Genomic DNA, 17,194 nt, shown 5'->3' with positions numbered 1-17,194 from the left:
TTTTTCTACTTCTGGTGTTCCTCTGTGCATACATTCCAGGCTTTTCTTAGATTCATAGTTCTCAATATAGTCTTACAGACCAAATGTATGCACATTTTCAGTCCCCATTTCTAACGATTTTCAGCATTTTTCAAGCGTCATTTCAGTGTGCCACTTCAATTCAATTTAGTCAAAATTTTCATCAAATTTTATAGATTTCAAATTTCAATTTTTAAACTAGATTGTATTTTCAATTTCTAGTTTGAACGTATTCGAAAAAGATCGTTACAAACATACGCCTTGGCGAATCCCGCTAACAGTCTTAGTGGTAATCCTGGATTTTCTTCCTATTCACAAGGTAGGGAAAAAATACAATTTGCCGGTCTAATTACCTAGGTAGATGTATACTTTATCCGATAAAAAAGGATTACCTCGTAATAAGCTGTACCAGTCTGATTACCATCATTAGATGCCTCAAAATTCCCATTTGAACAAAAACATGAATTATCTTCAGTGTAGAATCCATTCTTCTTTTTCAATTTTGTGCGACACTTCAAAATGCATTCTATCCGAGATCGAACATTAATGCTTTGCAAATCTCCGGATGGAAGTACAAAACCATTTTGTTTTTGAATGCTCAAGTAATGAGCAGCAAAAGTGAAAGATTGACGGTGAAACAATAACAACCAAGGTATTAGAAAATTGGTCTGATACATTTTCGAAGACATGTACAGAACTTATTTTCTATCACCTTTTTGTCCGTTTATCGTTTAACTTTTCTCAAAAATTATCAATTGATCAATTTTACCTCCTTGACTCAAAATTAAAAACAATTTGATTGATAAACCATGGTTAACTAATTAAAAATGTAGAGAAATTTGACACTTTAGTTAAGGTTACTATGGATACAATCACCTTTATTTTAGTATTTAATTATTGATTAATTGATCAGAAAATTGAAGAAAATTTTTTTGATTACTGATTCCCTGAATAGGAAATGTATTTTTCCAGATTTGAAAATTTGATTTTTCCCTAACCATTCCCTAGAATTTTGTGTGTTAAAATACAACTCGTAACTCGCAACTCGCAATTTTATTTTGTTAAAATACAACTCGTAACTCGCGATTTTATTTTGTTAAAATGCAACTCGTAACTCGCAACTTGCGATTTTATTTTCCTAAAATATAACCCGCAACTCGTGGTTCTAAATGCAATACACCTATTTCCTATTAGCAGATTCATGCAAAAGTCACGAAAAAACGTCGAGTAAACAAACTTTTGATTGGCGGAGGCATGCAAAGATTACCTCATACTCTGGACATTTTGAAAAATATGCTTGTATATGCAATATTTCAGCCAATCAGAGACTTTCTCGACGTTTTTCGTGACTTTTTTACATGAATCCGCTAATAGGAAATACGTGTATTAGTAACTTGTAACTCGCATATTAGAAATCCTCGAGGCGTACACGTTTTTTTGTAAGGAACACGTTTATAAGGAACTTGAGGCTCAAAATGGTCCGAAAAACTAGGAATTGTTCAGGCTGAGAATAACAAAACAAGTCAAGTCACAGAGAGTTAAACTTGAATTTGCACACATTTACAAAGCCTAAGCTAAACACAAAGATAACAAAATGTTAACGAAACAACGTTAAATAAACGTCTCTTTTTGCATTTTAGTCCATTGTTATGCTTATTCATAAGTCACATAAGTACTTAGCAAATCCAATGTTAGTAGCTTAGTAAATAAGGAAACTGGATAAGGAACTTTGAGGCTGAAATTCTCTCGAAAAATAAGGAACTCCAGGCTCGGAGCTAAGTTAAGGTTCCTTATAGAAAGAACCGTGTATATGTACTTAATGTTAAATCTAATACTTTAACCGGATTAATTTTCGCGAGATTAAATTTCGCGAGCTCAAAAATTCGCGAAATTTTTTGGATTTATTTTCGCGAATGAGCCCTTTGAAAAATTTCGCGTGGATTTAATTTCGCGAATGAGCCTTTTCAAAAATTTCGCGTGGATTTAATTTTGCGAAGGGAAGAAATTAAAAAATAAATTACTTCGGTCATCTTTACGATTTTCTTGAAACTTGACAATTTTGCTAAAAACAACTATGGTACAAAAATTACAATTCTTTCCCATCATCAAAATTTTCAAAAATGTCAAATGCAGAGCGTTGCTTCTCTGGCAAAACCCACGCATCCTCGTCGTCATCTTCGCCGTTATCTTCTCAAGAGAAAAAGTCCCAAAATGTGGAAAATGAGGAAAGTGATGTAGTCACAAAAGATTAGATATTGTCAATTTTAAAGATGTATTATTCATATCATTGTGTCATAAAAGGAAAAAAAAGTGAACTAAGAAAAGCAAAATTAAAAAAAAAACCCAGGTGGATTTATTTTCGCGAATGACCCCTTTGAAAAAGTTCGCGCGGATTTAATTTCGCGAACGAGCTATCCCAAACGATTTCGCGAGTTTTATTTTCGCGAAAATGGCGAAAATTCGCGAAGCCGCGAAATTTAATCTCGCGAAAATTAATCCGGTTAAAGTATGAATCCTAACCTAAGAATGTGCTGTAAAAATATTTTAGGACGATTTTCTCAAAAAAACTAAGAATATCCATGATGAAATGGATTTGCACTATTCTTATAAAAAAGCGTGTATCAGGACAGTGTCTGCCTATTGTTATATTATGCTGATAAAACAAAAAATGTTCATCGCTCCACAAACGTGTCGATCCAATGTGAAAAAGCTTGTGAATTAAAATTGATGAGTAAGCAGACGATATCACTCTTATCTGCTCTTATTTAAAATTAAAACCTTTAAGTGAAATTACAGAACTTCTAAGTGCAAGACTTCATATTGAAATATATAGAATTACATATTACAAATATCAAAACACGAAAATCTTGGTAACAAAGTTAAATGGAAGAAAATTTTCAATAGAAATTAGAGATTTATGGCAGATCAACTTTCGGATCCAAATTCTGAAAACATTAACTGAATCTTTTAAACAATTACTAGTAGTTATTTCAAAGCAAACGGATTAAAACAAATTAAAGAACTGCATTTTGCGTATCAGATCGGATGAAAGAAGGGCGCCGTTGTAATGTTTGAAATCTAGAAGTTATAAATCTATATTAAAAAATTTCAATAAAACAGTCAAAAAATGATTTATAATGATTAAGAATATAGTTGAATCCTAAATTTTATAATATTAATACTTAACTAAACATGGTTCTCATATACAAACTATTTACAATGAAATGCCTTAACCTACACCTTTTTTATAAGAACATCTAAAGTTTTTGAAGCCTTCGGATATTCTTGACTTTATGAGTTTTAAGCCTTATTCTAATTTTCCCCATTTTATGAGTATTTCTGTCCATTTTCTTAAGAAATAATTGGAAATGTTTTAGAGTCCGCAAAGCCTTTAAAAATGTTCTAAACTTGTTCTTAATTTTTGGCCATCGAAGCCTTATGTTTTATATAAAAACGTGTATGATGAAAAAAACTAACCATCTATGACTTTTTCTGAGCCATGAGTTAGAGTTAGGTAATCAAGTTTTCTCACATCAGAAAGGTTATATTTCATAGAAATCTTGTGCAAAGGTCACAAACTGTAAGCTTAAAAATTCAGACAGGTGAAGAGACACTATATTTGACATATTAGCTGGTTTTCATTTGGTCAATAACTAGCCCGCGATGCAAAGTTCTCTGCAATTAATTACAATCACAAAATTTTGAAAAGTTTAGCATTGAATCGTAATCATAAACAAGAAAAGAATTGAATATTTAAAAAATATCATAAATTAAAGCTGATCATATACTAAAAAAGGATAAATCTTAAAAAAATCAACCCATCGCAGTGTAATAGTACTTAAATCCTATTTACAAAAAAAAAACACCGGGAGTCTACAAAATGGCGTAAGAAACACGTTGATTAAAATTTTGTTTTAATTAACTCCAGTGTAAAATAAAATATACAAACTATATACAAAGACATCATCAGAGGCTGACTTAATCAGCCCATCTGAAACAATTAAATTTGGTGCCATTGGATGTTTTTATGCAGGAATATTCTTGATATTCAAGACGTAACTTTTTATACGGAAACACCCGAAAAACACCGGGCGTTTGCCACTAGTTTTGAATTTAAACAATGAAAGTGGTGGCAAACGCACGGTCTTTTCGTGTGTTTCCGTATATAAGATTACGCGGTGAATATCAAGTATAGAGGGATCGTGGTAGGCGGAGAAAGAGAATAATCCGGGATTCGGAAGGACGATGGCTCTACTACTCTTCAAAATTTGCCAGGGAAGAATTTCCAATTTGTCCTGAATTTAATCTTGTCAGCTTCATCCATTACTTTAAAAATATGAATGCTGCTTCAAAAGCATAACGATTGAAAATACACGCTGATAAAAAACTACTGTAAAAATATCTCATTGTTCAACAGTCACTGGTGCAGGACTAACCTCTTGGGGAACAACTGCATTTACTTCGATCATTTGAGAATCGTCGATTATGATTGGTGCATATGCTGATACCAATCCCCAGTTCACCAAATTTCCATTTACACTGACATCCTATAAAATGGAAAAAGTAAAGTTGCTTAACTGGTCGACGCCAAATTGTATAAAAATTGATAAAAACCATTTTATTGACTAATTTTCCAGGGTTTCAAGGGCTCTTAGTTGATCTTTGCTAATTTTCAACCCCCCAGTCATCTTTCAAATCACGCAAAAAAATCCAAATCACGTTATCACGAGTTAAATTTCCTTTCTATCACGATCACATTGATCACGTCAACCGCTGGAGAGGCCTCTTCAAGGATTTCAAGGAAATCTGCCGACAATAAGGGAAGGTTGAATTTTCAACTCTCAAGTTGTTAAATCCTCATAAAATACCCTAAGCAGTGGCGGCCTGGCAGGGGGTGCAGGGTGTGCAGTGCACCACCCAGAAAGATCTGAGAGGGGCGCCAAAAGAGCTTTTTAAGGGGGCGCCAAAATTTTGTTGATGTTTAATTGGGAAATTTGGCGCCCTTCGGCACGTTTATAGCGCCGCTACTATGAGTACAATGTTATTTTTTTTCACCTGTGGCGCTTTATTTTACCTTCTTGCTTCCTTTCTTTTGAATTTTTTCAAAACTTTTATCAATATTGAATCAGAAGTAAGAGAAGTGTTGTGTATCCACCAGGGGTTAAAGAGAATGCTCACCCCCAAAATGAGAGATTGCCAAAATGATCAAAACTTGTTGATTCTCGCTGTGGTTTTTGTGGTCTTATACTGACTAACTTTCACCGTTCTTACACCAAGTTTTTTTGCCTGCGGCGCCAGAATTACAAAGAACCCTTCCTCCCAACTTCTGAATTGTTGCCCTATTTCAGCCATTGATTTAATAGAGAGTAGAGCAAGACCAGCGGCGCAAAAGTTTAAAGATTATCTGGTAATTTTTCTGATAAGAGTTTAAGAAAGCAAAAATATAGACTGACTCGACTTACCAGGTATAAAATTTCCATTTCAAAGATTAGGGGCGTTACTTTCAACCAGTCACTGCTCTTACAGTTTAGTATTTTCACTTAATCATGGAGGGCGCAAATAAGGACAAAAATACCAGGGGCGCCAATTTCATAGTTTGCACCACCAAGAAAATTAAGCCAGGCCGCTACTGCCTAAGCCGTTTTCTTTAACATATGAATCAATAAATCAAACAGAACCTCAATAACATTCTTCAGCAGAAACTTTCTTTATAGTTGTGGTATAGGAAGGCCCAACTATAGTTGGGCCCGCTGGGACTCGACGGAGAAAATTATTGATTTTCAGTTCTTCAGATTGGCTGAAAATGAACACAAATCAGAGGATAGTTTAATTTTACAACCACCCAGACTTACCGATCTCATATAATTCAAGGGTAAACCCCTTGAATCTTAGAGGTTATGTATTCTAATTTAATTCGCTGATGTTTGTATCCCAAACAGTGGGGAAAATTTTGTATTTCTGAATGTTAAAATGGCTGAAAAGGGCCACAAAATTTGAAATTTCAAGGGTTTCAAGGAAATTTTCAAGGGCAGGAAAAAAATCAAGGGTGTTTCAAGGAATTCATGGGTCGCTGTTTTGCCTGAGTTGGGTAATCAGATCCAAGGGGAAACGCCAGCTCACTTTGAATAATTAAATTATTTGAAAAGGGGCAGGTTTGAATAACCGGGAATCTACTGTAGTCGTCTTTAAGAACCCATCACTAAAAACTACTGCCCCCACCGTTGGCTATACAGCACTTCCACTTAGACATTTTCAGGTTCTAGTTTAACAGAAGGTGAGAATAGTATATATTTTTACCTCATTCGTCTCTTCATTAGTGTAAAACAACTCGACACATGGAATGTCATTGCACGATCCATGAACATAGGCATGTAATACTTTTCCTTCAATCATTTGATTCAATGTCAAATTTGCTGAATAGGAATAATCAGCTTGATCTGAAAGGAAAATGGACCATCAATATTATTAGGCGATGAGTCTTCACAGAGGCCTACACACAGTCAAGGTAAACGACCAACGATGTGTGCGGCCCTTTTCTAAGCTTCCCAAAGTGCACTGTAAGAGTGTAAAATTTTTCAATATTTGAACATATTCATATAACACTTTCTACAAGTTTTCGCGTGTATTAATGTTCACGATTCACTAAAGATATTTTGGAAGAAAAAGGGTTTAAAACAAGAAGATTGAATTTGCTTGAAACAAAACGTGTTATAGTGCAAAAATAGTATCAAAATTGTAACAAAATAACAAAAAAATTAAAAAAAATCCTTCTCTCTTGAACTATCAAAATTTCGTGATTTTTGGCTTATTATGATTTTTTTTTATAAAATTTCACGATTTTGTGTTTTTGAAAAATTTAAACAGTACTAAATTTTGAAATTTTGTTTAAACACTAGCGAAATTAAGTACAAGCAAAAATTGAGTGCCAGCAAAAACATACACTTAAGGTAGCTTAAATTCCATTTTTATTAAAAGCAAACTATAACTTTGGTTCTCGATTGAAAGTTTATCTACTTACTTGGCAATGGGTAAGAATCAGTGATGTAACATTGGATTGCTTGTGCAGGAAGCTCAAGGAAAGGATCCCTGTATAAAGAAAAAAATAATTAGGTTTGAAATGATGACTGTCAAACAATCAAAATTCCGTGAAACTTTTGAAATCGGCTCATTCGCGAAATTAAATTCCGCAAAATTTGCCATTTTGAAAATCTGATTCGCGAAATTAAATTCCGCAAATATTTCTTCCCTTAAGGTAGAAAATGATTAGAAAGGAAAAACGAGTACCTGATTTTATAGAGGAGATGCCAATCAATAACAACGCTGCCACCATAATCGACAAACACAACAACAACTTGTGACTCACTTGAATGTTCCACAACTCTCACTCGACACCACATATTATCAATAAACGAGATACAAATTTCACCAATAGTTGGTTTTCGTGATTCATGGTACATGAGCCTTTGTGGTGGTTGGTTGTAAGCAATATCCAAATCTTTTTGAAGTTGAATAAGGTTACTATCAACATCACTATTAAAAACTTGAACAAATAAATTCCCAGCATTAATCACAGCAGTAACAATAACACTAACATAATCATCAGATGGCAAAATAGAATTTTGAACTTCATTGTTGGCTGGCCATTGTGAAACATGTCTTTTCAAAGCATTTTTGTGTTTTGTCATTAAAGCCTTTTCAGCATCTTGAACTTGGCAATAAAGACCAGCAATGCTCAAAACACATTTGGGTCCAACTTTTTCAGCTTCAATACAAACAAATGCACCAGTTTTCTCATTAATGTCCTTTACTGCTTTTCCATGTTTGCCAATAATTTTACCGCATAAATCTTCAGCTACAGTATATTCCATTACAACGAAGTCATTAGGATAGAGAGGAAAAACTTCAGAATCCGATCCATCTTCTGGAGATTCTACCTTTTCAGGTTCATTTCTCCAAGGTTTTTCCATTTCCCGATCTTTACGTTTGGGTGTTTTCTTATGTTTCGGTGATTTTGGAGGGAAACGAGAGTCTGAAGATTTTGGAGTTTTGGGAGTTCTTGGAGACTTTTTTGGAGATCGTGGAGACTTTTTGGGAGTAGATTTAACCTTTTCAGTTTTCTTTAAGTTCTTTGCTTTTCTTTCGTTGTACTCTCGCTCCAGAACGATACTGAGGTTTTCTATGGCAACACCTCCAACATAATCTTTGACTGTTTGATTTTCAGTGTCAGCTTCAAAATCTGATACAGGTTGAGATCCCCAATGAATTTCTATACGATCCTTCTCTTCTTTATCACTCTCGTATCCAGAATTAAACCAGTCCTGGAAGTTATTGTCAGGTGCGCTTTCAACATTTTGACACACCTCAGAAGAAATTTTATCCTCACATGCAGGTTTGTTATGATTTTCATCTTCAGTTATAATTACAGGAGCTGGACTGAACCAGTCTCTAAAGTTATTGCTTGGAGCACTTTCAACACTCTCTGAGACTTCAGGGGCTATAATTTCTTCATAAACAGGAGCTTCAATCACTTCATCTGGTTGAAAGTCATCGCATGCATTGGTTGTATCTGGGTTACTTGTTGTTTTATTACTGTTTGTGTCTGATCCAGTAATAGAGACATTATCTGAACTGAAGTCTTCTACATACGCACTATCTGCATCACAACTGCTGTGTTCCCTTTTTCTTTTAACAGAACCATGATTGAATTCATGTAAACTTAAAGAGTCGTCAAAAGTATCTGCATTATCAAGAATTTCTTCCACAAGCTCCTCTTCTATATATCTTTGAAAGTGACAATAGGTTCTTCTACTACCTCTGGTTTTAAGGTTTTGTCTTCCTTTTCAGGTGCTTTAATCTTCTTTTGCCACCACCAAAAGTAAGTGAAACTCAAGATTGATGAAGGGACTAATAACATTAACACATTCTTTAATCTAAGCTCCATGCTTAATCAACCCTAAAAAAAGAGAAATGATATGAAGAAAAGCCAATAATATGGACACATTATATACCTTAAGTGGATATATTTTTGTGTGGATTAATTTTCGCGGTTTTTTGTTAATTATTCCACGCGAAATTATTTGAAATTTTACAAGCGCGAAAATAAAAGTTCACGAAATCAAAGAAAGAAATCAAATTTTTGTACTTTATAATATTTTTACTCTTCATTTCAATTATAAACTCTAGTAACATCCTTAAAGTACTTTCTTTGAAGTTTTTTGAAAGCTTTTGAGTAACTTTGCATGGCTTGGCAGCAGGTTTTAGGTGCCCCCTAAGATTTCAGGTGACCCCTAAGATTTAGGTAACCCCTGGTTGCCAAATATTTTAGGTGACCCCTAAGCCAATGACACGTCAAATTTTTTCGAAAATCCTTTTCAAATAATCAAACAAATACAACAGTTGGTTTATCTTAAAATAGAATAAATGCCCTAAGAAATAAGAGATAAGCTAAGTACTGAAGGTTCATGCCAGATTATCAAGCTTTTGTAAGTCAGGGTGCAGATCCCTTGCCAGACAGATTTTTTATCTAAGTAAATGTAACAGGATTAAAGAATTTTTACAGATCAGTGCCGTAGGAAGCATTTTCATATTAGGGGGGCTGAAGTTTAGTGCACCGCGAGGGCCAACCATGGTTTGGCCCAAGGGGGGAATTTTGAAAATTTCAGCTCTAGATTGCTTGAAAATGCACTCAAAACATGCACTTATAAGACAATTTTGACAAATTAAAAAAGAAAAACTTTGCATTTTACAAAATAACCATTTTTGAAAAAATTATTCGAGGCATAGCCCCCCTTGCCCCCCCCCCCAGTTGCTACGGCACTGCAGATAATATATTAGATACCAAATTTTCAGTTTTTGAGCATTGCTTAGATTAAAATATAAGATGAGAAAGTGCCAACCTATGGTCTGGTAGGCTGCGTATAATTCAATCACCAAACATAGAATCTAGCCCCCAGGTCCATCTGAAAATATTTAGGTGACCCCTAACATGGTTAGTTCCCCCTAGCCACAGGCTAAAATCAGGTACCAATTGCTGTTTGACCTTTTAGGGGTTCCAGCCATGCTTTGTCTGCCTCTGTTCGATTAAAAAACACACATCTCTTTTCTAGTTACAATTTATATAGTCGCGAAATTAAATAAAGAAGGCCATTTTCGCGAAATATTTAAATTCTTGTCTCGCGAAAATTTTTCCACTTAAGGTATATCAATGTGATTGAGCTTTTAAGTCTATTAATAACAACCACTTCAGAAAATGAAAGGAGCACCTTCAAACACTTTCTTTCTGCTAGTGCAGGGCACAAAATAATTTTGTAATCTTAATCCCAAACCACTTAAAATCAGGATGCTCATGAAACCTTAAAACATTGAATACCTTTTCCTACTAGTAGCGATGTCATGTTGGATAATCAAAAAACTCCAGCATGAACCATAACAAGGCAATTACTTTTTTATTATCTGGTTTACGGAAGCACTGACGTTTTTTTTTTGCAAAAATAAATTGAAAATAAAATTGAAATTTACAAATATTTTATTTATTTCTGCTCTTCCGATCCTGTACTTATCAGCCAGGAAGTTAGAAAATCACATTTTATTAAAGTGGGAAGGCCAGATAAAAAGGTCCAGTGCTTTCTTTATGGCACTTAAACACAATTTCCCTACTAAAAACGTTGTTTGATTTTCTGGTATGTATGTAAGTTTTTTGAAAACATATTTTTTTAAATTTTCTCCAACATTAAAGTTTGAAAAGAGAAATTTTGTTTTTTACTATCCCTTGGTCCAAAAAATCATCTCCAAATGTTCGTAACCGAGAAAATAATAAAAAATAATTTGAATAAAAAATATTGAATATAATTTGTCCAGACCTGATCAATCGAATTGTGGAACCAATTGAATAATTGAAATAATCGAACTCCATCGAGCGATTAAAAAGTTTGATTAAAAAAATTAATTGAACCTAATCGAACACTCACAATTTTTGAAGCAATAGAATTTCGATTAGTTTGATTAATTTGATGATATTAAATCCTCAAATCTTCCCTGACTTACAAAAACTTTATTGTGGTACGCGATTGCCATTTTGACATATAACTTTTAGTTTTTCTGTCCAAGATGGATAAATTTGGTACCAGCCTGGAAATGGTGCACAGTATCGCAAGTTGGTCTAATTCCGACACCCTTCTTTAGAGAATAATATGAAAGCTTGAATAACTGATTGAAAAAAAGATTATTCCTCTCTGACCAATAAGCAAAGAAAAACAGTTTCAACCTTTCTGTAAATTTCAGCTGATAAAAAAGGGTGTCAGAATTAGAGGAGGGGTGTCAACATTAGATCAAGTTATGGTACGCCAAATACATTTAGCGTGAGACAATACCGTGAGTGGTCCTGAATCTGACAGCCCTACCTTAATTCGACCCCCCAAATAACTGCTATGAAAAAAAATTCCATGTTTACAAACATTCCCTTTTCAAGTTGAACAATAAACTGTTGCAAGAACTTTCGAAACAAAACATCTAACAAGAGGACTACAATGTCAAGATGTCAATTAATGTGATAAAAAAAGTGTGAGTTAAAAATAATTACCTCTATTATTCTGAATCTGTTGCTTGTGTTTAAAACGTTAACAATTTTGTAATAGAAAATTACCATCAACTGCTCTAACTTGGGGTCATCTGACAAAAGATGGGACGGCAATTCAGCCACCATTTCACCAAACCTCCAAAGTCATTTGATTTGAGCAAATGAACGACGTATTAAATAAAGCATGATTTCTCTTTCGCACCAAGTAGGCTTTTAAATTGAAATATGAAAAAAATCCCTAGTGGAACACACGCAAATGAATATGCACTCTAAGAGGAACGAAGACGTATGATTGATAAACTTGGTGGAGTTATCAAAACAAATTTGTTGTCAAAGAGATTTAAAAGTAAGTGAAAATACAGGCCAGATATCAACCACCAGTCCCATGTTACAGTAGAGCAGTTGACCGTATGTTTTGTATATATAAGAAGCAATTTATTGTTATTTGGTTCAGTGTATAAAATCTCTCAGTTTAGTTGACACTTTGTTATCTTCATTGCGTCACAGCAAAAGGTTTGTTTTTATTTTAGTTTGTATCTTTTTTAAAGACCCCATATCACGGTAATTACTTTTGGCATATTGGCGTAAGAGCCCTCACCAGGGTTCAGCCCTGGACCCATTGGGGGGGGGAGGTTACGGCACCCCCTAAACCTCCTACAAGCAGACCTTTTTTGGCGTAGACCTCAGTTCAAACAAATAACAATTCAGCATAGACTTTGCATCATTTCCACATTGGATTTGGTATCAATAAAACTGCCTTTTTCAATTCGTTACATTGGGCGTTTTAAAAATTGTTGACTATTGTGTTTCGTGCGGATATTAGGATTTTAAATTTTAAGCATCCTTTAATTCAGGGATGTTTGGTCCCTTAATTAGGAAGCCTTCTTGATTATTAAGGGATGCTCCTCTAATCTGCAGTGTTCCTTAACTGCTAGTTTAGAGCTTGAGTTACTCTGACTGTAAGAACCAGCCGAACCAGTTATAGTCTCAGACTTCGGTCTTCATCTTTCCATCCTTTTTCCATTTAGATCTCTTTTCATTTTAAATAATATTGGGTTCCTATTCGCTAAATTTGTTTTTAATGGTTCTAGTAATGTGTCTCTAGTGACATTTGGTTTGTTTGTATTTTAGGTTGTTAAAATTCATTGGTCATTTAATTGTTGTCATATGATGTGGGAAAAGTTTTAGTGTTTGCTGTAATTCGATTAGCTTGCTTCTTCAGATACAGATATTAAACAGTCAGTACCTTTAGCCCAATCCTTGGACCGCGCTAAAAATGGTAGACTGAGCTGTGATAGATCATTTCGATGGAAGTTGTTGGAATGTTAATTAAATTAATCTAACTCTAAGATTTTTTAAAAGATTGTGAGTGTTCGATTAAGTTTGATCAATGGGTTTCGGTTCGCTCAGTTCGATAAACCAATTTTGTTTGACAAGTTTGTGCTGCTCCGCCACCGTATATTAGTTTCTTTTCAAAGCCAAATTCGGAATGTAAATCGGGAAATTACTTCTGATAACGGATTACAGACTTTTCCTGTATCCTTTTAGTGCCAGAGGCGGTTTGTTGGGGCGTAGAATTCTGCCACTCGGCTGCGCGCGAAATTGCAACAGCAACAGAGGGGCTACAGACTTTATTCCAGATAGACAAATATCCTGATACAATAAACGTCAAGCTGGTAAGTCCAGGAACTGTCGAAATGGCAATCACGTGCCAGAACAAAGTTTTTGCAAACGAGGGAAGATATATGAGGATTTAATATCATCGAACTAATCTAACTTTTTACTGACCGAACTAATCGAACTGCTATTGCTTCAAAAATTGTGAGTGTTCGATTAGGTTTGATTAATTTTTTTAATCAAACTTTAATTGTTCGATGGAGTTCGATTATTCGATTGGTTCGACAAGTTCGATTGATATCGGGTCTGGGTTATTAGATGCTGTTTTAGGCGGCAATCACAAATATCTTCGTTTCGCGTCGCCCGACTGACTCCTGAAAATTTAGTCGGAGAGTCGGTAAATTTTTTGGACTTTTTGTTTTGAAAATTTTTGCCGATTTTTGTGAGCGATTTCTAGCGCATTCGCAGCATTTTAACTTAATTTATCATTACATGTGCCATTATGTGTCAAAGGTCACAGTGTTTAAATCTCATAATCTGAAACCACATAAAACATACACGCGATTGGGCCTCCTGCCGCCTCAGTAACGCCTTTTTACCTTTTACCGCCTCACAGACCAATTTTAAGAAAACCCAAAATTTTTTACTACCGACCGACCAACCGACTCACTTTTTAAATCCAACGAGGACGCGAAATGAAGATATTTGTGATTGCCGCCTTAGAGCTTTAGGTCTACACTGCCAATAGATTCGGTATACCCAGCCCTCGAATTTCAGGTCGGCATTCGGCAGTGCCGACCTAAAAGCCGACCAAAGAGTGCGTATGGTCGGCAGTTCATTGCCGACCATATTCATTGATTCTCTCGGCAGCCGACCATAAGTTATCTTTTAGGTCAGCAAAGCCGACCTTAACAGCAAAAAGTATTAAAAGAGAAAAACAATCTTTATTTGTCTTAGAGGGAACTTTATTATTCTTTTATCCTGTAACTGTAAAATGAAAGTCTCTAATAAGAACCATATCGCACTCAAATAAAAAAACAAACATTGCCGTAGCCTTTAAACAACTTTGCCGACCTAAAATATAGCTCAGATCGGCATTGCCGACCTAAAAACAAGCTTAGGTCGGCAAAATTTTGCCGGCCTTCGGCCGGATTTGGACGGCACTTACGTGCCGACTTACTTTTACTTGAATTTCGAGGGCTGTATACCAAATATGATAACTGTGCCAAAAATTGAAAAATTTCATTCGCGGATGGTGGAATTATTAACGCCCCAAAAAAATAATTCCAAATTAGGAATTAAACGAACTGCCATTTTTATTATCACAAAGAAGAACAGAAAGTGAGTTTCCCGCGTTTTATAAATAAGGTCTACGGGAGAAGTGAAGTTTTTTCTAGGAATAATAGCTCGGTCCCCCGAGCAAGTCAAGAGCTCAATCTTTCTTTCCCACCTAAATGAAATGGAATGGTAAGAATCTTATGAAGTACTTTTTTTCTATTTTTGTAGAAAATCTAGGTATTTGCTAATTAGGAATTTTTTCTTCCTAATTAGGAATACTAGTAAAAGTAAGAAAAATGTTCCTAATTTGGCTAAAGGTACTGACTGTTAAACTGTTAAAAGCAATCTTAAATGGAAACTTAGAGAACCTGAGTGAACAATTTAAATCAATTTAAAGAGCAGTATTCCAAAAATAAAAATCTTACCATGAACTTTGGCAACAGTTTGGAACAGAACTTTACAATATGAATAACAATAACCAACTCATTCACTGTAAATACTCCTACTACACGACAGCCTGACAGCTACTATAATTTACGTTTGTTTTGAAAATGTGATGTTGTTTACAGACCTCGTGGCCTGATCACGCATTCTACCAGCCTCGTTTCCAAATTATGATGTCACGTTAAAGGAACATGCGCGCGCATCATTTCTGGCGCGAAATTTATGCGCGGTTCGCCATTTTTGTTTTGATCATTTTACTTTTCACCAAATCAAATAAGAAGATAAAGACAACCAGACAACGACGCTCTCATCATCTCTGAACAATTTTATTTCTATCAAAAGAAGTAGCCATGACTGTCAACACTGGAATTTTGAAGGTGCCAAAAATTTTATTTTGGTTTAAAACATTCCCAGTTTGTGTTTTATACAGGCAAATCATAATCACTCTCTCCCTGCATGCACACCCTAAGATTCTACTGCCAAATTTCTAGGAGAAATAGACCATGACTCTGGAAAGTTTAGTACATGTTTTTTATGTTTAAGATCCCATAGTCGCTAAGTTTCAAAATTCTGAATGGGGGACAACAAAATCCAGACCCGATCAATCGAACTTGTCGAACCAATCAAACAATCGAACTTCATCAAACGATTAAAGTTCGATTAAAAAAATTAATCAAACTTTCCATTTTTTTCAAATATTGTGAGTGTTCGATTAAGTTTGATCACTAATTATAGTTCGATTAGTTCGACAACCTAATTTGTTTGATTAGTTCGCACCATTAAAAGTCAGATTTTAAACTAAAAATCAGATTGTAAAATCGGGAAAGCTACTTCCGATATCGGAATTGAACATTTTCCGAAACCAGTGCTAACATTGCGTCAGCAACGCCATCGGGCGCGCCCGGCCCGGCGTCAATATTACCGCGCATTTTAAAAGTTCGCGCGGCGCGGGTGGGCAGTCGTGCGGACTAAATATTCGGGTCGGCAAACTTTAATATCCGGGAGAGCAAAATATCCAGGACTCGGCAAGATAGCAAGCAGCTTTACAAAGGTCAAAGAAGTGGCGATAAGTTATGCAAAATGAGGTAAGTATTGGAATAACGAACTAATTGAACTAATCCGTAGCTTAACCTACCTAACTAATCGAACTGAAGCAACTTACCGAACTAATCGAACTCCAATTTCCGGTGAAATTGTGAGTGTTCGATTAAGTTTGTTTAATTTTTTTAATCGAACTTTAATCGTTCGATGAAGTTCGATTAGTTCGATGGTTCGATTGGTTTGACAAGTTCGATTGATCGGGTCTGGCAAAATTGAGCCAGGAACATTCTGACACGGACATGTTCATAAAACATAGGACGAAAGTTTACACTTTGCACCATTGATTTTTAATTTGTTACTGATTTATCTCTCATTCTTTTCAAGACAAAAGACTTTGGTTTTTCAATTGTAAATAGATGATATTTTGTAACTGTCCAGGTTAGATTTCTAAATAATAAGCGAGGCTTAAGATATTAGCTCCCAAAGTCAGGCAAGAAAAATAATAAAAATGTAACAACTGGAAATTTTCCCAAAATGATAAATACATAATATCTCTGGAAGTAATGCATATTTTACTATGAAACTTTCACAGATGATAAAAATGTAACTCAGGAGTGTTTCTAGCTTTTCAAAACTGCTGAAAATGGTTTTATGATAAAACTGTACGTAACAGTTTGAAATTTTAATTTTGTACATTTTTATCACTAATTTCAAGGAAATGGTTTGGGTCTACTTGATTGCAATAAGTTTAAATTGCAAGTCAAATCATTGATAAAACTGAAACATTGGTTTATTTTCCAATAATCAAATAAATTCCTGATAAATAAGTAACAGTTACTTTTTGATCCCATATCTTTTCAGGAAGGGTGTTATATTACTTGCCTAAAGCTACTGCCACATTACCAATGCTTCAAAATTATCTTTGTTTTTACAGAATTGTAAATAATCCATTAGAACCTTAATAATTGATAATTTAGTAACAAAGTTACAATTTTATCATTTTCCTTGTTTGAGGAGTATATTTTTGAAATTGATGATTGATGCAGTCCTTTTTGTTACATCATTATCGTCATTTTCACCAATTTTCAGCAAGATTACTGCAATACTTACCAAGTTATTGATAAAAATGTAAAAAAGCCATTTTTCAATGTGTAAACTTTCATCCTATGTTTTATGAACATGTTCACACCTGGATTTGGGCTTTAGTGAAAAGGCTGATGG

The 17,194-nt window shown here is 34.7% G+C and overlaps 2 protein-coding genes across 2 annotated transcripts in view; both read right to left on the bottom strand.

Moving 5' to 3' along the window:
- LOC136819065 (uncharacterized) overlaps window positions 1-765 on the bottom strand; it is a 33,881-nt gene extending 33,116 nt beyond the window's left edge. Inside the window, exon 1 of the mRNA XM_067075229.1 lies at window positions 411-765. Within this exon, the coding sequence (XP_066931330.1) occupies window positions 411-707 (297 nt within the window). The 5' untranslated portion in view covers window positions 708-765. The remainder of the gene's footprint in view (window positions 1-410) is intronic.
- A 3,140-nt stretch (window positions 766-3,905) lies between these two features.
- LOC136819108 (A-kinase anchor protein 1, mitochondrial-like) lies at window positions 3,906-15,061 on the bottom strand. Its single transcript, XM_067075278.1, has 5 exons — window positions 14,914-15,061; window positions 7,303-8,971; window positions 7,037-7,104; window positions 6,316-6,455; window positions 3,906-4,565 (listed from the first exon to the last, which is right to left on the bottom strand). Exons 2-5 carry the CDS (start codon window positions 7,983-7,985, stop codon window positions 4,422-4,424), a joined length of 1,035 nt encoding a protein of 344 aa, XP_066931379.1. The 5' UTR covers window positions 7,986-8,971; window positions 14,914-15,061; the 3' UTR covers window positions 3,906-4,421.
- Window positions 15,062-17,194: the final 2,133 nt, after the last annotated feature.

Source organism: Clytia hemisphaerica, unplaced genomic scaffold (assembly GCF_902728285.1).
Source record: "Clytia hemisphaerica strain Z4C2 unplaced genomic scaffold, Clytia hemisphaerica genome assembly, whole genome shotgun sequence".
Taxonomy (NCBI): Eukaryota; Metazoa; Cnidaria; class Hydrozoa; order Leptothecata; family Clytiidae; genus Clytia; species Clytia hemisphaerica.
Note: the sequence above shows the minus strand (reverse complement) of the source record. Positions and strands in the feature narration are given on the sequence as shown.

Excerpts from the sequence above, each read along its gene's own strand:
- LOC136819108 (XM_067075278.1), bottom strand. The coding sequence starts at position 7,985 with ATGGAAAAACCTTGGAGAAATGAACCTGAAAAGGTAGAATCTCCAGAA. Across the intron at positions 6,456-7,036 it reads TGATTCTTACCCATTGCCAA|ATCAAGCTGATTATTCCTAT; the intron begins GTAAGTAGATAA and ends TTTTCCTTTCAG. Across the intron at positions 4,566-6,315 it reads CTAATGAAGAGACGAATGAG|GATGTCAGTGTAAATGGAAA; the intron begins GTAAAAATATAT and ends TCCATTTTATAG.